At 45.9% G+C, this 24,130-nt stretch overlaps 1 protein-coding gene across 11 annotated transcripts in view; it reads right to left on the bottom strand.

Annotated features, from left to right (window-relative positions):
• csnk1g1 (casein kinase 1, gamma 1) overlaps nt 1–24,130 on the bottom strand; it is a 30,853-nt gene that overhangs the window by 5,042 nt on the left and 1,681 nt on the right. Inside the window, exons 2-14 of one of the 11 annotated variants that reach the window (XM_047809868.1) lie at nt 22,167–22,181; nt 21,868–22,055; nt 20,768–20,808; nt 20,012–20,081; nt 6,971–7,122; nt 4,854–5,088; nt 4,607–4,692; nt 4,427–4,511; nt 4,135–4,283; nt 3,584–3,691; nt 2,479–2,688; nt 1,112–1,215; nt 282–305 (exon numbers count right to left, since the gene is read on the bottom strand). In XM_047809868.1, coding sequence (XP_047665824.1) covers nt 282–305; nt 1,112–1,215; nt 2,479–2,688; nt 3,584–3,691; nt 4,135–4,283; nt 4,427–4,511; nt 4,607–4,692; nt 4,854–5,088; nt 6,971–7,122; nt 20,012–20,081; nt 20,768–20,808; nt 21,868–22,048 — 1,445 coding nt within the window. In that variant the 5' untranslated portion in view covers nt 22,049–22,055; nt 22,167–22,181. Of the gene's footprint in view, nt 1–281; nt 306–1,111; nt 1,216–2,478; nt 2,689–3,583; nt 3,692–4,134; nt 4,284–4,426; nt 4,512–4,606; nt 4,693–4,853; nt 5,089–6,970; nt 7,123–20,011; nt 20,082–20,767; nt 20,809–21,867; nt 22,182–24,130 lie in introns of all 11 variants that reach the window. The other 10 variants (XM_047809869.1, XM_047809871.1, XM_047809872.1 and 7 more) reach the window with 10 other exon arrangements.

The raw sequence follows: 24,130 nt of genomic DNA, 5'->3' as shown, positions 1-24,130 counted from the left end.
CTCATTTAAAAAAACAAAAACAAAACAAAAACAAACATCTGTATATTCAGACAATGTAATATGTTTCCCCTAAATTTAAAACCCCATAATAGTGAGCGAGAGGGTCTCTTTTGCTTACACGGAGTCTAATCGGCACACATTTCAATAAAGCCTGCAACTGTTTTGGGCTTTTTCTGTTTTAAAATGTTGTGCTTTCACATAATCTAGGCTTATTCGCCCACAGTCTAGGCTGGTCCACTCCCCTTGGGTTTTCCGCGTGGACTGGAGAGAGGGGGACTCACCACAAGTTGAGCATTTTCACGCAGCTACAGAAAAACAAAACAAAACAAAAAATAGTAGTGTGGAAAGAGAAAAGACAGAGAGATTATTACACAGCGAGTGAGATGATGAGACAAACGTCATGCCAGATACATAAGAAAAACGAGTGGACACACAGAGGACAAAAAAAAATAGTAAAGAATTAAAAAAAAAGGTCCAGAGACGGAGAAAGAGACTTGAGGTGGGTTGGGCAGTAAGAATATAAATCTAAAGATAGATGCCGTGATCAGGTGTCCCGGTTAAACGAGGAGAAAACAGAGGACGCAGGTCACCGGTTGGGGTTTGGTTCCATTTATAAAAAGGCAGCGTGCGGACAGGGAAGTAAGGTCAAGAAAAGAGGGATAAACGGAATCTAATAAACTAGGGAGAGGGAAAGTGACGGGTTCAAAGAGAATGGCTCACAGGGAAAGGGGTTTTAATGAAGTTAAATGCTGCGACAACCATAGGAACCTTGTCATGTTTATTTCAGGCTTTTAATTGGGACGCAGCCTGCGTTATTGCTTACTTTCAAGTCTGCATCAGTAATCAAAGATGGGCATCTATTTAAGACATCAAAGCGCTGACAGAACAGAAAAGTGTCCGTGTTTATATCACAGGGAAAGACAGAGTTCTATAGACAAAGCTTAAATAAATAAATAAATAAATAAATAAATAAATAAATAAATAAATAAAAAGCCTGATACAAGATTGAATTCGAATGAATAGCAATAAACTTCAATCGGAAATCAAGACAGGGCAACAGTTTTAGTATTCCAGTGAGATAATACACGAAGGTGTCCGCTCAGACACGTACTTAGCCTCGTCCACCACTTCCACCTCCGCCTGCACTGTAATGGGAGCGTTGGAGTGGGCCTGCTGGTCGTCTGCGTTCAGTTCGCCGTTAGTAGAGCTGACCACCTGCAGCACAAGGGTCGAAGAGTCAGAACGCAAGCTGTGTTCATCAATCAGGCTGCTGCTTAATGAAATCTCTTAATGAATCCTTAATCTTTAAATCGCTTTTAGCAGCATTGCCGTGTTTAGGAAACAAACAGACACTTCCCTGTACAGAAAGGGAATAGACTTCCAAAGAAAGGTCTATGGGCAGTTGTTGAGCGAGTCGACGTGTTTAGGACGTGTCTAGTACAAATTTGTGCAAAGTTACAAAAATTGCTGCATTTCTCTCAAATTTTACAGTTCTCTCTCAGGCAAATACCTTTTTTTTTTTTTTTTAATTTAATTTACTTCCTGTCTGTAAATCATTTATAAACAAAAGACACTTAGGTTTCCCGAAACATTATTGTAGACATTCCCAGTGAAACCTACAAATCCCTACTACGACGCTAAAAATCATCTCGTCCTAAGATCTTTTATTCTTATCGTGTAAATATAGTTGTACTTTTGGCCTCATAATAGAGCTGATAGAAATTGAGAGAATTCAACAACTGCCTTTAGACGTTCATCATGAGCGAGTTTTTAAAATAAACAGGTTTTCGGTTCTTCTCCTCCGTACAGAGGTGTGTGTTAAAAAAATCAATCCTTCTGTGGTAATGGCGCATGTGCTGAAGGTACGGTGGAGCGAGTAGGCTGATGTGCACTTGAGTATTCCTTTAACTTCATGTCTGTGGGTTAATTGATCATTTTGCTTATGATGGAATTTAAGGATTTTATGACCTGGTATAGAAACAAACTTCATCACCAGGGCCATTCTTGTGCTTCTTCCTTCCTGTTGGAGCCCCCTACGTAAAACACTGTTCCCATGCAGAACCAGAAGTCCAGGGGGTTGGAGCTAGACTGGACTAAGGATCAACAACCTTAACCTTTAACCCTGTCCCCACTGTCACCTGGATTTTCAGTTCTGCTTTACTCAGGAGGTGGAGGAGAAGCTGGATCAGGCCTGATTACACTCGTGCACATGTTTATTACTATGCATTTCAGGGCTTTAGAGACCTGCTCATGATCTTACTACACTGCTCTCTCACTGCTCTGCCTTTCCAAAGCAGAGACAGAGGAGAGCTGGTAACCTTTGACCATTTTTTGCCAGCTGGGGAATCCTGATGAAGAATAGGAGAGAATAGGATCCAGCTGGTTCATGTTGAAATATCATGCTGGTTTGGCACAAAATGATTACACAGGGAGAATGGGACTGGGAAGTTGAGAGGGATGGAGGAGGTGGAGCTATACCTGCACTGAGCCTCCATGCCTGTCCGACGCCAGGTGGGAGGTCAGGTAGGAGTTGGCCTGCCGGTTGGGCTGCACCTCCCATGCTCCTCTGCGGTCGGAGGAGGCCGTCTGGTCGGGCCGGAGGAGGCACAGGAGCGAGGGGAGGAGGCGTGGAGGAGGCGAGCGAGCGTGAGCAGGTGGCATGCAGGGCAATGGAAACCAATGGGGAACCAATAAAAAAAAAAGAGCCAAGGCAAAGCCACAAATCAGCATTAGATACAAAGGTGTGCATTAAGTTTCTCAAACACAGGCAAATTAAAAAATATCCTTTTTATGTGTGGATATTTCTGACATGCTGCATCTCATTATTAAGATTTATTTATCAAAATGACCCCAAAGTTCTCACATTACTCAATCTATGCTCTGGACATGATCGATAAAAAAAAGACTGGTAACTAACTACTGAACATTTCAACCGATAAATAAACATCAACAGGGTAAATGCTTCAAAATAAAAATATAGAAGATAAAGAAACCCTAGTGGACATGACAGTAATGATGAGCACGTGTATGACGGTGTCGTGTCTCATATATATTGCTGAGGGAATCGGCGTTGTCTTTGTTTACGAGTCTTCTGCGATTAAATGATATCAAAAAAAACAAGGGTCCTTTCGTCTGGAGACAAAACAAAAATATGGCCTTGTTGGGGAAGTACAAGCAAAGCTGGTTTATACTTAAAAAAAAAAAAAAGAGCAAAGGGGGGGGGACATTAATAAATTAGGTACGCATATAATAAGCATAACTTCACTCGTCTATGCCCTGCATGCATTTTAAAGCATAGGCTGTGTTTTGAGCGTGCTCTACATGCTCGCTTAACAGTTTCAGCCCTGGTACGTACGCAGTGTGCTTAGGTGTTCTTCAGAGTGGGGATTCCATGTACGGTTCCGACTCTACTACATATTAATCATGCATAATTACTACTGGTGGATATCGCCAGCTTTTGCCCACACCCAGACTGAGCTCATTGTGGTTTAGGGAAAACGCTCAAGTCCTGGCTGGAATGCGGAGCTGTGCCAAAGCTGCAAGTGGATCTCTGTTTTAGTGTAGCAAGGGAAGCAAATCTTACCTGGTTCCTTAGCGGTTGGTGCTGAGAAGGTCTGTCTCTGTGTGTGTGGCTCTCACGTGTCACGGCCGACGCCCCGGAGTCCACGTGCACGGATCCGACCGGCGTGGGCTTAGAAAGCCAAGCGGTTTATAAAAACGAAACGAACACGCATTGTATTAGAACAAGCGCGATTACAGTGCAGGTAATAAAATACGATACAGGTGTGCAGTTATAGAAAGTAATCGAACGACAAAGCTGATTATTTTCCTGTGTTCCTCTGGAAACATCCCACTTATACCACAGCGATGTGCTAGCAATTAAAAAAAAAGAACAGCTGAATAACATAGTGCACCTTTTGCATTTTATTCTCGTTGTGTTTATTTCATGTTGAAGAATTTCCGTGAAACAGGTTAATTCCTGTTGCCGCTTACATTAAATCAGGTATTAATAGTCTGTTATTTCTGTCCGTTTATTGTTTATAGAAGTTATACAACGAGCGCTTTAACATGATCCTGTGATTCACTTTGGAACCTGCACCACTAGTTCATCAGATTATTATGAGATTAACTTACGATTTGCCTGCCCACCCAGTCGTACGTGTAATCAAACGTGTATCCTTTGCGTTCAAACAGCTCAGTGAACAAGGTCCTCAAGTACTCGTAGTCTGGCTTTTCGAAGAAATCCAACCGTCGGACGTAGCGCAGATACGTAGCCATCTCTTCTGGAAGAGCAGAGCGCAAGATCAGAGTCAAATATTTCGCTTTTTGATCCGATCAACATCACATAGTACGAAACGGCTGCTTTCTCGCCTCCCCGGTGAGCAAGCAAACATGACTGGGAATACGAAAGGAAAGAACAATTTACCTGGAAAGTTCTCACAGAGAACTTCGATAGGAGTGTTCCGCTTTGTGTCTCCGATTTTTTGATACCTCTCTTTTAACGTGTCGGCCTGAAAAGTGAATTCAAACGGTATTGTGTTTGTGCATGGAGCAGAATACATATTTTAGCGCTCTGCCGAAACGCGTTGTGGTTTAAGTGACGCACCTTTAGTCCCTGCCATGGAAGGCTGCCTCGGAGGAAGTACATGAACATGTGACCTAAGGCTTCGAGGTCATCCCGTCGACTTTGCTCTGTGACAAGGAGGAGACAGGACAATTTGCAGAACCCGATCATGTAAAGCCAGGTCTAAGAAGAATCTCTACAACACGTTACGATTTCTAGCATATTGAGAGTATACGCAAAAAACGTTTCTAAGTGTAAGGTAGAAAAAGAAGGATGGACGTGAGCTTACCTTTCCCCAAGTGCGTATTTATAGACATGTATCGCGCTGTGCCCGTCAGGCTCTTATGCTCCCGGTAAGGAATGTGTTTTTTGGTTTCAGGGTCGATGTATTCTTTGGCCAAGCCAAAGTCTATGATGTGAATGATGTGCTCCTTTTTATTCCCTTGTCGTCCAATGAGAAAGTTCTCTGGCTTCACATCCCTGTAGATGAGGTTCTTGGAGTGTACGTACTCCATGCGGGAGATCTGTCAAGAAAATAAATAAATAAATAAATAAATAAATAAATAAATAAATAAATAAATAAAACCAAGAGCTTGATCAGCAATAAAGACAAATTTTGCAAAAAAAAAAAACAAAAAAAAACACTTACAGTAAGTAGAAGAACCTGATGTTACCTTTCACAGCATTGCTGTAGAGTTCAAATGCCAGATTTAATAAGGACTTTTAATGTCAGTGGAGTGTAGCCTTGAGTTTTGGTGCGTTAGAAACGTATTACAACTAAATTTCATTTTGTAGGAAACCTTAAGACATTGCTTAAAATGATGCTTAAGACAGAAACGTAGCCATAGATACCGGTTAGAAACGTGCATGAAACGTGTTCCTTTAGCTTCCAATGCTTTCCCTTTTTGCAAGTTCATTCTGTGAATTATTAGTGCTCGCGTTTTTATTGCCATCAAAAAACAAACACGTTTAAAGTAATCTCTATATTATGACGCATTGTCGTTGGCCTTCTCCATTTATGAATCTGAACACACTGAGCCGGTCGTATGGTCAAAAGATCACGTCATAACACTTATAAAGAGCTCGTCAGTAGCTTTTGAGTGTTACCAGGCCCGTAGCCGAGAGCGGGGCTGAAGAATTCGGGCATTTTAGCCAATCCAATTTCAGAGCTGATTTTTCTTTTTGTTCAAGACAAAATTGCACACTGTTTGGCATGGTTTTTAGTCCAGAAATAAAAAAAATATTTTTCTAGTTGAATTCAAATCATGAAGCCAGTTCTGTGAATCCGTCTAAATCGTGAGCGGCGTTAATCGCTAAAACCTTGATAGCTGTAATAAGAAGGCAGCTTTGTGCACGTGTAGCTCTAACCACAGGGATGAAAAACAAGATGAGCCGGTGCAGACGAGGATTTTAACAGACGCCTAAGCAAAGCTACATGTACAAAGCTTGTAATTTACTTTCAGACTGTTCGGAGGCAGACACGCGTCCCTCCGTCGAGGCCCGCTAAGCAGGAGCGGGATGAAATGAGATGTAATAGTTCAGCCAACTATTTCTTTTTACTCTGCATCAGTATTAGGATGAATCTGTTTAAAAAGCCTTTGATTACTTAGGGCCTTTTTACACCTGGTCACTTCGTGTGTTGTCTCTGATCTGATAGCTATCTGATTTGTTAAAACTGTTCCGTTTACATTAGGCCACATAAATGTGTCTCGGCGAATCGGATATCGATCCGATCTTTCTACTCCCGCCCAAAATGCAAATATATTTTAACTTATTTCCGGGGTAATTGAAATGGAACACGCTTTGGTGGATGCGGGTGCTACAAAAAACAGCATTTACTGTTTGCTGCATTTTCGAGTCACCTGGGTGAAAGATCGGAGCCAGTGCTGGTGGGAAAACGTTTGCTTCTGGCGCGATGCACGACTAGCGAGTGACGTACTTCCGTTTGGGAGGAGTATAGCGCTGACGTATGTGGCTTGAACAACCACATGCATTTACACCTGTCCAGTTTCATCTGAAATGCGTCCCAGACCTCCTCCTGAAGTGGTTTGAGCGATCGGATTTATATCCGTCTCGAAACCGTTTCGGAGGGCATTTAGAGCTGGTCTTTTTACCATCGGATAGCTATCTGATCACAGAAAACGCATGAAGTGACCAGGTGTAAAAAGCCCCTCAGATGGTGTAGAGAATACAATACAATCGTTCTACACAAGAGTTTGCTTGCTTTTTCATTACAGGTTTACAGGCAGAAATGTTTTGCAGAGAGAAATCCAACCCTGGGATTACGTGACACAAAAGCGGGGCTAAATTATCATTAGGAAAACCATAAGCAACACACGCTGTCTCTGGAAATCTTCGACGTAATGGGTGTATTGAAATGAGGCCAGGGAGGAGGAGTGAACTCACCAGCTGAATGGCAATCATTAAGACGGTCTTGAGGGAGAAGGTGCGGTCACAGAGGTCAAAGAGGTCCTCCAGACTGGGGCCGAGCAGCTCCAGCACCATGGCATTGTATTTCCCGCATGGCCCAAAATAGTACACCTGGGGCAGGCCTTCCGCTACAGGGAAGCACAAAAACATTTAATAACAAAGCAGTGCTGCCCTTAATCACACACAACACACACTCGACGTACGTGGTGCTTCTTATAAAAGAAAGCAGAATGGTGGTATTTACAGAAAATTATAAAATAATACAAGAAAAATAAAAAAAAAAATGATATAAAACATGATTTTCTTTTTCTTTTTTAAATCAAACATTAATCCTCTTCTAAAAATAAAGCACATCAGTCTGATAAAGCCACAGACTGACACGAGCTGAACCTTGGACTTGGCCCACAAGGAACATATGAAGCAAGAATATTTTTAAAGCTATATTTGTAACCAAGCCAGTAAGCAACAGAGTTCACTTAAAAGCTAGAAATAAATCTCGTTTCGATATACGAGTTTAAACACAGCAGTCGTGTTATATGGAATTGATTATTTAACAGAAGGATGTGGATGAACTGGTTCCATAAAATAAAGAAAAACAAAAACACAAAGTGTGAACTTTTAGCATTACATTTGGAAGCAGGATATTTTTAAGCAGAATTAACTCTCAGTTTTGGTGATTAGATCCATACAAACTTTTTTTTGTAATCTGATTAAAATGATAAAATAAAATCATGTCTTCATATTTGGGAATGATGCGCTGGACTAACACAAGTTTATATGTTAGATCTGTGAAGAGTCTTTTGTGATGCCATTTAAAACTCAGACCTCACACCCTGCAAGATGCTAAAAGGACGACTCAGAATCCAACCACAGTATGACAAAATCAGTGTATTTACACACACTCGCTCACACACCCTCGCTCACACACCCTCGCTTCCAGCATTTAGCAGACACCCTTATCCAGAGCGACTTACAATTTTATCTCATTTTATACAACTGTGCATTTAACAGTTAAAAGCCCTGCTCAGTAGCCCAGCAGTGGCAGCCTGGTGGACCTGGATAGAAGTCACAACCTTCCTATTGGTAGCAAACACACAAACTGCCATGCACACACACACACACACAGGTTCTGAGCTGCTATGCCACGCTGGCAGCATCTTCTGCTTGATGCATGAGAATCAGATCTGCAAAGCCGAGTTCTAACGAGCTTCACACATGAAGGCACCACTGTGGTATGAACCGCCATCAATGAGCTAGCGCTGAAGCTCAGATCATATAATTATCATCATCTCAGTGTATCTGGCGAGGCTGTAGTGGGTAGCTGTGGCGTGGTTCTACACGAAGCATTGTGTGGTTATGTTTGTAACACCCCTGAGAATGAAGCGCACGCTGGCCTGATGATGACTCATCCGTGTTCAGGCTGCACACAGCGCGTTCTCGGCAGAGCGTCTCCGTGGTGATTAACACTTTTGCTAGCTGCTCTCTGAATTCACCCACTGGTACATGCTGAACCCTGAACCGGCACACAGGAGAAGCAGAAATGGTGCAAACACGGCAAAAATGTGCTATAAATAAAGACAAAAGACTTTCGTTTTATTTTTATAAAGGTTACGTTTAGCGCTTCTCATTTAAGGAACAATATCATTGCTCAGGAACATCGTTCCACTCACTCTCCTCACCTGAAAGGTGCCAACAAGCAGAGTCATGATGCAGTGATAAGTTTTTCTCCATAAGCAACTACAATGCAATGCAGGGTTCACTGGGCTACACCGTAGGGCAAAACGCAGCTGTTTTAACGTTGTTGTTACATCTGCTTAAAATTTAAAAGCCTCGGACTGAAAAACATTGCTTCTGAAAATTAAGCTAGTTTATGTAACTCTTACAGAAAACAAGCAAAAAAACAAAACAATCTGATATTTGCATTTTATTTTTCAGCTAATAAAAAAAAAAAAACACAAAAAAAAAACAAGTCTCCTTTAACACAGTACTACAGATTGCTGCATTCTATACCCTGTGAGCACCTGTACAGATAGATAGAGTCACACTTTGCATTATGAAGTAAAAATTTACGTTACTGCTTATGAATTGTAATATGTTCAGGAACAAGACCCCAGGTCTGTACATCCACCTTCTAGTCAGCTCCAGTCAGCCTCCCTACTCCAACAAAGCACCATCTGCCAGCAGGCCCGTTTCAGGCCACCCACCTACGCCTGCTGAATCAGAGATACATGACTGGAACACAATGCCACGTGATCCACAATCCACTAGTTTATATACAGCATATCAGACTACCCTGAGGCCACAACACCAGCCCAACACAAAACACACACTCACACGCACTCATCTTGAAGAATTGCTAGGCCTCGGCTGCTCTGGTGTGTGGACATGGTTGATCAGTGGCCAAGCTAAAAACCCGGCCAGAAAAACTCGGTAAAGCCCCAATGCCAGGGCTTCTAGCCAGGAGGAGTATAGGAGTTCAGCACAATACTAGCTACACATTAACCAGAAACAAAAGAAGAACTGTACTGGGCCTCAGGGATGGGCTTTCTTGCTGGAGGAGTAGGCATGATGTGAGTGGGGGATTTTCACATGGCTGGGCTTCAGCATACACTAAGCACTTGGTCAGAATGACACATATGGTTGGGTGGGTGGCTAATTATCACCTTAACAGAAATCTAATGAATGCTTATTCATGAAGTAAAGTAAACCGGTCACGTGTCCTCTTGTCAACAGTTGGACAGTACAGCTAGCTACACGTTTATATAATAATAGAAATAATTAACCGTCCGAAATATTGAAACGTGATATGCAATTTTTATGGAAACCTATGAAGGAAAAAAAAAGAATAAGAGAGAAAATAAACAAATTAGTTACAAATCTAAAACACATACAATAAATTGTTTAATGGGAAAAAAAAGAATAAAAAAAGAATAATAATAATTAATAATAATAATTATTATTATTAATAATTAATTAATTTATCACAGACCAAATGATATTTTGCCACTTTTTTTATTCGCCTGCAATCTCTGCAGTTTTGTGGATCTTTGTGTCTTTAAAAAAAATAAACAAAAAAAAAACACCACACACAAATAGCCTAAGTTTTTTAACGTTATTGATTGCACGAGAGGAAAAACAGGTACAATCCCAAGATCTCAGCTGGATGGTTTCATGGACACTATCATAAACAAACATGGCCTTGCTCCATTTAGGCAAAGTCAGCAAGCGTCAGAAATACTGTACTGTACAGTAATGTGCCTGAATGTGAAGCCAGGACCTGTAAAACACTTTTCCACTTTAGACATACTGTATCTGGTCAAAAACCAGTGGTGTGAATGGCACTTAGTGATCGATAGAGAAAGAAAGACTAACAGACCTACAGACAGAGGATGAATGTCAGTTGCATAAGCACTGAGAGACTGAGAAAACAGCCACCTCCCACCAGCTACCCATGGCTTTACTGAGTAACGGTTGCACTCCTACGCTGCAAACTCCGTGGTCAGTGCAGTGGGACTAGCTAGCTGCCCACTTCACCGGGAGCAGAGATAGAAAACTACAGTGGCTCCGAGCCACGTGCTACCTCCAGATCACTGCTAGGCAAAGAAACAAGAAGACAAAGGAAGGACTGGATGGAGCAAGTTCCACCAAGTGTGCGTGTGTGTGTGTGTGTGTGTGAGTGAGAGGACCATCACTTTCCATTCAATCAGTCTGCTAATGATGTAACCAAATGCAATATTCAGAAAGAATAAATGCAAATCGGGAATGCACATTGTTTTCTTTTTTAAAAGCCTGCCAAGGTTCACAAGGTTGAGATTAGAGCATTAACATTAGAATCAACCAAAAAAAAAAAAAGAAGCCACAAGCAGAAGCCTGGGGTTGTGTACAGTGACACTGACTCTTATACCAGTACAAGGGAAATTGTAATGCTACAGCAGACGAAAACATTCTATACAATCGTGTACTTCCAACACACCTGCACGGCACTCCGGTTTAATCTGGTTTTTTGTGTGTTTGCCTGTCTGTGTGTGTGTGTGTGTGTGTGTGCCTGTCTGTCTGTGTGCGTGTGTGCGCCTGTCTGTCTGTCTGTCTGTCTGTGTGCGTGTGTGCGCCTGTCTGTCTGTCTGTCTGTGTGCGTGTGTGTGCCTGTCTGCCTGTCTGTCTGTGTGCCTGTCTGTCTGTGTGTCTGTGTGCCTGTCTGCCTGTGTGTCTGTGTGCCTGTCTGCCTGTCTGTCTGTGTGTGTGCGTGTCTGTGTGCCTGTCTGCCTGTCTGTCTGTGTGTGTGCGTGTCTGTGTGCCTGTCTGCCTGTCTGTCTGTGTGTGTGCGTGTCTGTGTGCCTGTCTGTCTGTGTGTGTGCGTGTCTGTGTCCGTGTCCCTGTCGGCCTGTGTGCGTGTCTGTGTCCGTGTCCCTGTCGGCCTGTGTGCGTGTCTGTGTCCGTGTCCCTGTCGGCCTGTGTGCGTGTCTGTGTCCGTGTCCCTGTCGGCCTGTGTGCGTGTCTGTGTCCGTGTCCGTGTCGGCCTGTGTGCGTGTCTGTGTCCGTGTCGGCCTGTGTGCGTGTCTGTGTCCGTGTCCGTGTCGGCCTGTGTGCGTGTCTGTGTCCGTGTCCGTGTCGGCCTGTGTGCGTGTCTGTGTCCGTGTCCCTGTCGGCCTGTGTGCGTGTCTGTGTCCGTGTCGGCCTGTCTGTGTGCGTGTCTGTGTCCGTGTCCGTGTCGGCCTGTCTGTGTGCGTGTCTGTGTCCGTGTCCCTGTCGGCCTGTCTGTGTGCGTGTCTGTGTCCGTGTCCCTGTCGGCCTGTCTGTGTGCGTGTCTGTGTCCGTGTCCCTGTCGGCCTGTCTGTGTGCGTGTCCGTGTCCGTGTCCCTGTCGGCCTGTCTGTGTGCGTGTCCGTGTCCCTGTCGGCCTGTCTGTGTGCGTGTCCGTGTCCCTGTCGGCCTGTCTGTGTGCGTGTCCGTGTCCCTGTCGGCCTGTCTGTGTGCGTGTCCGTGTCCCTGTCGGCCTGTCTGTGTGCGTGTCCGTGTCCCTGTCGGCCTGTCTGTGTGCGTGTCCGTGTCCCTGTCGGCCTGTCTGTGTGCGTGTCCGTGTCCCTGTCGGCCTGTCTGTGTGCGTGTCCGTGTCCCTGTCGGCCTGTCTGTGTGCGTGTCCGTGTCCCTGTCGGCCTGTCTGTGTGCGTGTCCGTGTCCGTGTCCCTGTCGGCCTGTCTGTGTGCGTGTCCGTGTCCGTGTCCCTGTCGGCCTGTCTGTGTGCGTGTCCGTGTCCGTGTCCCTGTCGGCCTGTCTGTGTGCGTGTCCGTGTCCCTGTCGGCCTGTCTGTGTGCGTGTCCGTGTCCCTGTCGGCCTGTCTGTGTCCGTGTCCGTGTCCCTGTCGGCCTGTCTGTGTCCGTGTCCGTGTCCCTGTCGGCCTGTCTGTGTGCGTGTCCGTGTCCCTGTCGGCCTGTCTGTGTGCGTGTCCGTGTCCCTGTCGGCCTGTCTGTGTGCGTGTCCGTGTCCCTGTCGGCCTGTCTGTGTGCGTGTCCGTGTCCCTGTCGGCCTGTCTGTGTGCGTGTCCGTGTCCCTGTCGGCCTGTCTGTGTGCGTGTCCGTGTCCCTGTCGGCCTGTCTGTGTGCGTGTCCGTGTCCCTGTCGGCCTGTCTGTGTGCGTGTCCGTGTCCCTGTCGGCCTGTCTGTGTGCGTGTCCGTGTCCCTGTCGGCCTGTCTGTGTGCGTGTCCGTGTCCCTGTCGGCCTGTCTGTGTGCGTGTCCGTGTCCCTGTCGGCCTGTCTGTGTGCGTGTCCGTGTCCCTGTCGGCCTGTCTGTGTGCGTGTCCGTGTCCCTGTCGGCCTGTCTGTGTGCGTGTCCGTGTCCCTGTCGGCCTGTCTGTGTGCGTGTCCGTGTCCCTGTCGGCCTGTCTGTGTGCGTGTCCGTGTCCCTGTCGGCCTGTCTGTGTGCGTGTCCGTGTCCGTGTCCCTGTCGGCCTGTCTGTGTGCGTGTCCGTGTCCCTGTCGGCCTGTCTGTGTGCGTGTCCGTGTCCCTGTCGGCCTGTCTGTGTGCGTGTCCGTGTCCCTGTCGGCCTGTCTGTGTGCGTGTCCGTGTCCCTGTCGGCCTGTCTGTGTGCGTGTCCGTGTCCCTGTCGGCCTGTCTGTGTGCGTGTCCGTGTCCCTGTCGGCCTGTCTGTGTGCGTGTCCGTGTCCCTGTCGGCCTGTCTGTGTGCGTGTCCGTGTCCCTGTCGGCCTGTCTGTGTGTGCGTGTCCGTGTCCCTGTCGGCCTGTCTGTGTGTGCGTGTCCGTGTCGTGTCCCTGTCGGCCTGTCTGTGTGCGCGCGTGTCCGTGTCCCTGTCGGCCTGTCTGTGTGCGCGCGTGTCCGTGTCCCTGTCGGCCTGTCTGTGTGCGCGCGTGTCCGTGTCCCTGTCGGCCTGTCTGTGTGCGCGCGTGTCCGTGTCCCTGTCGGCCTGTCTGTGTGCGCGCGTGTCCGTGTCCCTGTCGGCCTGTCTGTGTGCGCGCGTGTCCGTGTCCCTGTCGGCCTGTCTGTGTGCGCGCGTGTCCGTGTCCCTGTCGGCCTGTCTGTGTGCGCGCGTGTCCGTGTCCCTGTCGGCCTGTCTGTGTGCGCGCGTGTCCGTGTCCCTGTCGGCCTGTCTGTGTGCGCGCGTGTCCGTGTCCCTGTCGGCCTGTCTGTGTGCGCGCGTGTCCGTGTCCCTGTCGGCCTGTCTGTGTGCGCGCGTGTCCGTGTCCCTGTCGGCCTGTCTGTGTGCGCGCGTGTCCGTGTCGGCCTGTCTGTGTGCGCGCGTGTCCGTGTCCCTGTCGGCCTGTCTGTGTGCGCGCGTGTCCGTGTCCCCGTCGGCCTGTCTGTGTGCGCGCGTGTCCGTGTCCCTGTCGGCCTGTCTGTGTGCGCGCGTGTCCGTGTCCCTGTCGGCCTGTCTGTGTGCGCGCGTGTCCGTGTCCCTGTCGGCCTGTCTGTGTGCGCGCGTGTCCGTGTCCCTGTCGGCCTGTCTGTGTGCGCGCGTGTCCGTGTCCCTGTCGGCCTGTCTGTGTGCGCGCGTGTCCGTGTCCCTGTCGGCCTGTCTGTGTGCGCGCGTGTCCGTGTCCCTGTCGGCCTGTCTGTGTGCGCGCGTGTCCGTGTCCCTGTCGGCCTGTCTGTGTGCGCGCGTGTCCGTGTCCCTGTCGGCCTGTCTGTGTGCGCGCGTGTCCGTGTCCCTGTCGGCCTGTCTGTGTGCTCGCGTGTCCGTGTCCCTGTCGGCCTGTCTGTGTGTGCGCGTGTCCGTGTCCCTGTCGGCCTGTCTGTGTGTGCGCGTGTCCGTGTCCCTGTCGGCCTGTCTGTGTGTGCGCGTGTCCGTGTCCCTCTCGGCCTGTCGGCCTATCTGTGCGCATGTCCGTGTCCCTGTCGGCCTGTCTGTGTGTGCGCGTGTCCGTGTCCCTCTCGGCCTGTCTGTGTGTGCGCGTGTCCGTGTCCCTCTCGGCCTGTCGGCCTATCTGTGTGTGTCTCCGTCTCTGTCGGCCTGTCTGTGTGTGTCTCCGTCTCTGTCGGTCTCTCTGTCTCTGTCGGTCTGTCTCTCTGTCGGTCTGTCTCTCTCTCTCTCTGTCTGTGTCTGTCTCTCTCTCTCTCTCTCTCTGTGTCTCTCTCTCTCTCTCTCTGTGTCTCTCTCTCTCTCTCTGTCTGTGTCTCTCTCTCTCTCTGTCTGTGTCTCTCTCTCTCTCTGTCTGTGTCTCTCTCTCTCTCTCTCTGTCTGTGTCTCTCTCTCTCTCTCTCTGTCTGTGTCTCTCTCTCTCTCTCTCTGTCTGTGTCTCTCTCTCTCTCTCTCTGTCTGTGTCTCTCTCTCTCTCTCTCTGTCTGTGTCTCTCTCTCTCTGTCTGTGTCTCTCTCTGTCATGACATTCAACTGGTCCCTTTCCTTCTTTACAAGCATTATTTATTTAAAGTGTGAATATTGCAAGACACATGATCATAACAATTGTTTAATCTGGGTCAGTGTGTGGAGTTTCTATTGTGCGAGCAGTGTGTCCTACTGCCGTGTGTTGATAAGAAGAAGCATGAGGGATAACAGTGATCACACCATCTCCCTACCCTGAGTGGATGCAGGGGAAGATGACTAATCGTCAATAACATGCCTGATCGTAGGCCGTCCTGCGTGCTTACATTAGCGCGGAGCACATAAAAGCTTCCACTTTACCTTTAGAAGAAAGGGATGTTTCCTGAAAGCTCCAGAAGACAAGTAAAAGCTAGATGTATTATTGTTCAGGCTGAACATTTCTCTTTCACATTCCCTCCTCTCTCAGGCTGATAAAAGGCTGTTTTTTGTCTGTAAATGCAGGACAATGTAGTCCAAACCCAATCTCTATAATATATAAACAGACAGATTTTCTCCAAGAGGTTAAAGCTACAGCGATGATGAAGAGAAGCAAATGATGCCGCATGTCTGGACATGTTAGTACGACTAGTGTTCAGCAAAGCCATTAGCACACTCAGGCAAACCCTTGGAAACAGTCTAGGGATTATGACTGAAATTGGAAACATGGTCCACACTGGGAAGTGTTCCCTCTGGGAAAATCTTGTTCAGTCACTGAATGATGATATGCTTCTATTCACAAATTTACAGGAATGGAAAGGTTAACGTTAGTGTCCTGAAATGCGCGTCACAGGTAGGGCTGGGCGATATGGCTGAAAAGTGCATCACGATATCAGTGTTTAGTTAAGCTAAAACTGTTGTAGGGTTATTACAGCAATATAATGCTTATAGCCAAGAGCAATAAAGGAGTGTAAAATGTTGGGAAGCACAAACAATGAGCTTGCTTTTGCAATTAAGAAATCTAAAAATAGATAGATAGATAAAAATAAAGTACAATATTTAAAGTCCTACAAATTGTGCAACCCTACTCTATCCATACGTGTTGCCAATTTTTATTTATTTATTTATTAACAAGAACTCTTACACATCCAGACTTTACGTATTCACTATGGTGAGGAAGGTTTCATTAATAAACCTGGCTATATAGTGCCATGACATATGCCCATCTGAACAACAAACCTTTCCTCGTAGCCATTCATCAAATGTGCAAGCTACAGGTCAGATGCACTGAAACCTTTAAGATCCTGAAGCTTGTGTGGAAAAATAAAAGTGTACAAAATATAGGTCTTTGTGATTATACCTTAAATCTGGATGCTCAGACTCAGCACTGAGAGAAATCTCCCACAGAACTCAAACCCTTAAAGACTCGACGTCATACTGCAGATGCTGTGATCTGTCAAAACTTTTAGTTCTGCGAGTGCTGAGAAAAGAAAGAAAACGAGGGGAAGTCCGCAGCAATGGGATCAAGCCTTCCTGTACCCTTCCCCCATCTTTATCCATAACGCATGAGCAGGGAGTCCCAGTGGCAAACCCAGAAAACAGCCTTAAACAATTTCTCCCAGCAGTGATCCTGCCTCTTTTCAAGGCTCAGTCTGTAGGGTCTGTGTGAAACTGTGCTTGAGTTTCTACACTCCGCTCAGCAGAGGATGACAGAAAGCAGGAGCACTTCCCTTAGCTGGGTTTAACACCAGAAGTCCAGCCTGGGGGAAGGGAGGACTCTAAGCATAGGATCGACTCGGCGTTACAGCTGGTCAGGGCGTCACAGGAAGTACATCCTGAGGACGCCAGGATCACAATCACAATCTCCTACACCTGTCCCAGGGCTACTCTTCCTCCTCCACTGCAAGATGGGTGGAAGGGGAGCACTACAGTTTCAGCAAAAACAATGAGTTCACATGGCTGGATTTTTTTGCTCAGGCATTCAACTACTGATCGGAAGGTCATTGGTTCGAATCCCAGGTCCACCAAGTTGCCACTGCAGGGCCCCTGGGCAAGGCTCTTAACCCTCAATTGCTCAGGTGTATAAACTGAAATAAAAATGCAAGTCACTCTGGATAAGGTGTCTGCTAAATGCTGTAAATGTAAATAAATGCAAGTACAGCTCTTGTAGCCCGTCTGCCACATGGCTCAACGTGTTGTGGTTTTTGAGATGCTTTTCTGCCCACCGAGTTGGTACAGAGTGCTTATTGAAGCTTACTGAAGAACTATTGGCTTTCTGACAGCTCTAACCGGTCTGTAAATTCTCCTTTAAACTGCTCTTGTTAACGAGGCATTTCAGATGTTTGTGGGTTTTGTGCAAACTCTAGAGACGGCTTTGCAAAAATCCCAGGATATCAGCAGATCCTGAAATGCTCAAATCTCAAAGCTCGGCGCACCAAATATGTCCTTGTAGACTGGATTTTTCCTTCCGGTATAATTCTTTAATTTGACGGCAACTCGGATGCTATAAAGAGCGCCGAGCGTCTACAGAACGGCTCCAAATAACAGCCTGGTTATGTACGTAGAAATTGACGTCTTTCTATACGCCAATTGACTAATGATAGAGAAGCACTTCCGAAGCTTACCTTAGATTTTCTAATTGCGCATCTGGTGTGTGGCTTATGTGTTTATTTGTTTAAATGACACATCACTAGAAGTTCATGTGGAATTCACAAATGGATGATTATAGGACTTATGGACTTAATTACACTGTGGCAGAATGCTCATTGCAAATTGAGGAAAGTTAGCTCTGGGATGTATAATTAGCGTCCGGTTACATTTTCCTCGTGCCTTCGGTCGATCCGCGGTCGACAAAATATCACGAGAATGGATATTAAGCTTAGTCATAGGGGGTAGGGCTCAAGAGCCACGCTGTCCTGCCTGCGTCGTGATGAGCACAGCAGTAATCTAATTCGCAGCTATGATCTCAGCTTATCTGCTAAAGCTTTCATCGTGTTCTCGGGCTATGGAAATGAGAAAAGGATGATGTCTAATAACGTCTAATGAGTTTGCGAGCGTAGTTTAGTCTCTTAAAAGGAAGTAAGAGAGGCGTGTTAATAATCACACTTCCATCTAATCGGAATAAAAAAAAAAAGAGACAAAAATCATTGCAGTCATAGGGGTGTAAATAAAACGAAAATTTGAAGCTGTGCTGTTTGAGGAAAACAACCCTGAGTATCACAGACCCTTCTCCTAACTAAAGATGAGGTCATTCCATGATGGTCAGTAATCAACTTGGATCTCTAACTCCTTCTACTGCGATGCGGAAAAGCACTGAGACACAGGGGTCAGTTGCGTCCCGTCTAGGATTACATCAGCTTTTGTGGTGGTGGTGGTGGTGGTGGTGTTCTCAACTCTACAGCGCTTTTACTTGACTCCAGTCATCCTGATATGATCTGAGAACATGTTAGTCCTCCCCACACACACACACACACAGTCATGAGGGTGGCATCAGCAATGTGTTATGTGGAGATGCTATGTGAGTGTGAATCACAGGTCCACCAAGCTGCCTCTGCTGGGCCCCTGAACAAGGCCCTTAACCCTCAACTGCTTAGTTGTATAAAATAAGAAAACGTAATTCGCTCGAGATAAGGCTGTCTGCCAAATTCTGTTCTGTTTCGAACATTCTTCTATCACTACACACTCATCGAGGGATTTTAAAGTCCGAGCAAAGCCCAAAAGTAAAAGGATATAAACGCAGGACTGAATACACAGCAATGATTTTTTTTAAACAACAGACGCCCATTCTTTCTAGATTCACCATGACTACGGTTTAGAAACGGCATCCAGGAATCGCGCTCGGCCAGAACGCCACCTTTCCAGAAATGCTGATTCATCACGAGCAAATTCTCTGTGCTGGCTTTAAAGGCTTGCTGTAAGGCAGCCACGCAGAAATCCGAACCAGAGAACGCGTCGCCACGATGGAATCAACGCAGCCATGAACTGGGGTTCGCGTGGAGCCTGGAAGCCTGCATGCTGCTGGGAATTAGACACTTCAATAAAAACATACAGTAACTACAGATATTCATATTTGCAGTTTTCATACAGAATCAAATCCATCACTGTATGTGAGCCAGTGTCTTAAATGTCGGGCTGAGTGAGGCAGCAACAGACTTTAGGGTGGTGCATAAACAGTGCTGTGCTCTGAATTATTGATGAGATGCTGCTCAGATGGATGCTGCTACCCTTTACCTCTATACTCTCCCCTAAAGAAGCCAGCAAGCCCCATCTGAGGTGCAATCTACATTCCTAACCACACAGCGTGTGTGAAAACGAGCTTATTTCTGACATTTTAAGCTCCCGTGGGCTCTGTCAGGGCAAGGAGTACCAGTGCTCTTTGAGAGAAGGAAGCCGAGACAAACTAAACACGTCATGTCCCTTTTCCTTTTCCTGGATCCTTAACAAATTAAAAAACCAACCAAAAAACAAAAAAAACACGGTTGTCTTATTGCACAATAGTGAAAGCTCCAAGGGGCTGTACAGTGAACGTGCTCAAACCACAGCACTCCAATAGTAGCGAGAGCATTTGCATCACATCACCATGGAAACGGTGTCACCGAGCTGCACCGTGACGCCCGAGCTGCTGCTTCCTGGATTAGAGTACACAGTGAAAGGATCGAGCCTGGCAGAAGTTTGCGGGGAAAACAAAAGGCCCATCCGTCACGCGACGGCCACTTATCAGGCTTGACAATGCGCTGAGAAAATCCCATCAGTGCCAGTGCAGGAGGCCAATCTGGCCATCTCATAAGCGCTCTCAGGAAGGAAATGCATCTCTGCACCTGCCTCCAAATTGGGTGAGAAATCACAGGAGTGGCTGACAGCAGCCCGGCAAACCCCTGCAATATCCCTACATCATTTTACGGCCTACTGTTCTCACCGCAGTGCAGCGCGTGACCTGTCGCCTGTGTTCGCTGATGACTAAGGCGTTTGAATATTTCTCAGATCCTTCTCGTATCGTGCCATGCCGGCATATTGGCTGTGTTTTTGTGGATTGCGTCTCTGCTGTGCTTTAATTTCATGAGCAACACAAACCAGTTGTGCGAGTTCAAACCACAAAACTAACAGTCCTGTTCTTTAGTGCTGTGCTGAACTTATGACCTAGTACATAGTGCTGTTTCTTGGTCTGCAGATTTAATAACACGCCCTGTAACAAACTCAGGCCACCTTTCACCTTAACCCAGGGAACACGTGACAAGGAATAGGAGGAAATGAAGAGCAGGAAAATCTTACCTGTGCTCCCTAATGTCTTGTAAAACCGGTATTCCAAATGCAGTTGTGGTGCTCTGGATTTCACAGGTTCCTTTATGGGTGGAGATGGAAAAAAAAAACAATTAGAAGGTGGTCATACAGTCGGTGCGGTTCCTAGTTCAGCAGTTATAACCGCACCGTAGAGATTTCCTTCATCCGCCAAGGTCACAGTTGGTACATGCATGCCAACAGTTCCACCAGCTATTGTTTAACGTCGAGTATTTTAGCCTTGCATTCCCAAAACGCCCAAGGAATCCATGACAGATCCCTCCTTTAACGTTAACATACAGTATGTCGAGTCCCACTGTGACGGTCTCAGACTTATATATCTGCGGATTACGGATGCACTCTTTAGTCGATCTGCAAATAAAGATGGTTTTAAAATGAAATCTTAAAACATATCATCAGATCGCTATGACAGTTATTGTGTACTCGATAAAGAACGTTCGGGGAACAAGTTATTCTGCAGTAATGGGGTCTGTGAGTCAAAATTCAGAGTTCCCCACCATGCGCTGGGTTTTGGCTGGAAACAGGAGGAAACGGCATCCAGTGATTTAATTTGTCACAGCTGGGCACAGCTTTCTGCGCTTTGTTCTCTGCAGTCTTTCTTCTACTTCCGACCACACGGTCACACCGTGTATACACGCATGCACAAGTCATCAAAGCACCTTTGTTTGCTTAGAACGTCGACTCGAGACGCCAAAGTACTTTTTGAATTACAAACTGAATTCCACCTACCAGTTTGATAGCAACGTATTCGTTTGTGTAGAGGTTCTTTCCTGAAACACACACACAAACACAAACACACACAGAGAGAAAAGAAAACCCATTTCAGTATATTGTTATTGTAGATACGTTGCATATACCAGCACTTTAGAATATTTTAAAAAAAAAACGGCATCTTTGGCTACAAAATATCTCGGCGTTTCTTAGCTCTGACATGAGGTCCTGTTCGTTTGAGGAATTCTCAATTCTGATTGGTTGGTGTTTTTACCTCGGATGAAAAGACAGCACATGTGCATGAGGTAAAGCCTGGCAAGCTTTGTGCCTAATAAGCTACGAAGCAACAAAACTAGTTTAAAACGCCGAGCCACAAAACGCTCACTAAAGTGAACCTGTATGATGTCGAGCTAAATCGGAACAAAATGCACAGATTTCGATAGCACAATCTGAAGTGAAGTTTAAACACACTGACAGAATCCATACGGACAGTCAGGCAACATCAACATCGATAATAATCCAAGCTATGAGACCCTGTTAATGGTTCTTTACTCCAGCTAAACGATTTCCATGTCAAATATGCGTCGCTGTTCGCCGAGCCGTCGTTTGGGTCTCGTGTCGAACTCGTGCCAGAGTTACGTAGCTGCAACGTCATGTATGATTTTCAGCAGAATGCTTAGAGTCACGGTTACAGTGTGATTTAAACTGTTAAACTAAACTGCAAATGATGTCTGTGGTGACAGGAAAAAAAAATCGAAGAACAAACGCAGACAATGCTGAAGGCTTCAACAGGTTTCTTATTACATTTCCATTAAAGAAATGAAAACCGAAGGCAGTTTAAAACTGTCAGAATGTACAGAATATGAAATACACCTAATGTCTGATTTAGTAAAACACTGTATTGTAAAGAAAAGCCCTAAGGGACCCAAAACAAAACAACAACAAGAAAAAACATGCATGGTTTTACTTAATGGACTTTCTTAACATCTCTATTATGTTACAAAGGCATCACAACACTGCTACTACAATTCAGAATTCATGATTAGTCATGGGTCAGTAGGGAAAAACATGCCCCCTGGGTCATTTCCCACGTTGGGTTATTTCGACATCGCCCTTACCGAGTTTTAGCTCCCCAAAATTTCCGCAGCCGATCTTCTTGCCCACGCGGAAGTTCGGCCCCACCATGAGGACGCCAGAGGACGCGGAGGAGCTGGAAGGCCGCGAGTGTCCGCTGCGTCCCTGGGCCACTTTGCTGCTCCTCGCCGCCCTCTCGCCTTCTTTATCTCTGGGGTGATCCATCACTGCACTGATCCAGAGAAAACAGGCCCGGGCCCACAGCGCTCAGGTCAGGCTGACACTAAGCTCATGGGATGCCTGCCACGTGCCCGTCACTACTACCAGGCAGAAAAGAACTCACCTGTAGACAACCACACTATAACAACACACACATGCACGCACACACACACGAGAAAGGAAAAATTCCAAACTTTAGTTACTTGACCAAGAAGTAACAGAGATCATTAAGGGTTCTTTTTAAATATAGTGCATTTAAAAGAAATCGAATATTAGACCTTCATGCTGTGGATTGAGAGGCGGAGCAGCAATGAGATATGATGATGGCATAAACTATACGGCGAAGATACTAGATTTCGTCGCTTACACGAATCTGTGCATCAGAAGAGTGTATTACTCTTGGAGGGCAGTGTAACGAAGCTCTGGTTACATAAAACCGAGGCGCCGGGACACAACACTCGCTGTTCCACACATAAGCTACCTGGTGCTGTAGTTTGTTCACAACCCCAACAAATAAAAGAGTGTATTTTGTTTGCTGGAACTGTCTGACGTTCATAAATTTTCTTTTTTTTTTTAACGTTTTTTTCATATTTGCATCTCAAGAAAAATGCAAAGCGGCTGATTTACTGGTATAACGAGAACACAAGACCGCCACCGCTTCTCTAGATCAGTCCGATTTTGCTGTTGGAACCGAGCTGATTTTCCAGCTCTGATGGGTAGAACAGCTCGAGAAATCCTTACACTTGCAACAACAGCCGACTACGACGGAAGATAACAACGTTCACGTACATCATACGCTGTCCGATAAAGCATTCTAGACCGGAGTGTTATCAGGGTAAATCTGTAAAGATTCTGTTCCACCGACACACACACACACACACACACACATCACTGAAAATCACTGAAAAGAGAAAAAGAAAGAAAAAAAAATAAACTCAGTCGATTTACCAGATTCAAACGTGCATAATGGGTTCAGGTCACTGGAGTTCTGCGACAATCATATTACAGCTGCGTTAATCCTCAACAAACACGTTAGCTGTGTTCATTTAATGCAATATTTCTAGTTCCTGTCAGTGCTGCCGTCCTCATAAGGTTTTAGAACGTATTTGATTTACGGTATTACTCCATGATCCTGCTCGCTTCACATTTTACGTAGCCGTTAGAAACGTGTTTAAAGTTAGATAACTATAGCAAAGAAATCACGTTTTACTCGTAACAGATTTATTTGTTTTATTTAACACTGACCGACCCCCCGTTTCCTTTTTGTTGGAATAAATATTTCAGAAAACTGTCTTAACGAATATGTCTATGGTCTTAACGAAATTGTGCTAACTGGCTGAACTTCCGTTTAAATGCGCATCCCAAATCGCACTCTTTTACACCACTGTGTAGTATCAATAGTGTGTTCACACTGAAAATCCCAACAACAAGAAGTGTACTTTAAGTACTTGGATGATCAACTGAAAAAAAAAAAAAAAGAAAAACAAGCACAAACTGTGGAATGTTGGACACTTTGTTCGCTCGACACTCACGGCGTTGCTTATGTAGCTGTAAAGGGGCGGGGGAACCAGGCGCTGACGCTGGGTGAGAACGTTTTTCAAGATGGCTGTTGACTTGACTTTTAATGAACCCGCGTGCGTTGTGCGATTTATTTTTCAACATGTCAAAAATCAGTCGTATTCTGCTAAACTTGATATGCAATAAAACAACAGGAAGTACTTCTGGAAAACGCAGAGCTTTATTCCTTTTATACTACACCAACCTGCCACAGATTATATATACATATATTTCTAACATATTAATGAACGCGTCGTACTTTTTGTCCGTATATAGTAACCAAGACACTGTTCGTTACGGGTCATGGATTCCACTGTGCGTCCGCCGTACGAGTCCCTGGAAAAACGGCTGTTGCCATAGAAACCATGTCTTAGAACGTGTTCGTTATTATAAATAAGAGCTACTGTCAGAACGGTGAATTAAACAGCACAGTGGTATAATCAATCATCGTTTCACTGCTGTTTCATCTGAAGAACCCTTCTGATGATTTCCTTGCATTCTACTGATCATTAAAAGGAATTCAATCTCGAG

Source organism: Tachysurus fulvidraco, chromosome 2 (genome assembly GCF_022655615.1).
Source record: "Tachysurus fulvidraco isolate hzauxx_2018 chromosome 2, HZAU_PFXX_2.0, whole genome shotgun sequence".
Lineage (NCBI taxonomy): Eukaryota > Metazoa > Chordata > Actinopteri > Siluriformes > Bagridae > Tachysurus > Tachysurus fulvidraco.
The sequence above is the reverse complement of the archived record's forward strand: the minus strand, read 5'-3'. Positions and strand labels throughout refer to the sequence as shown.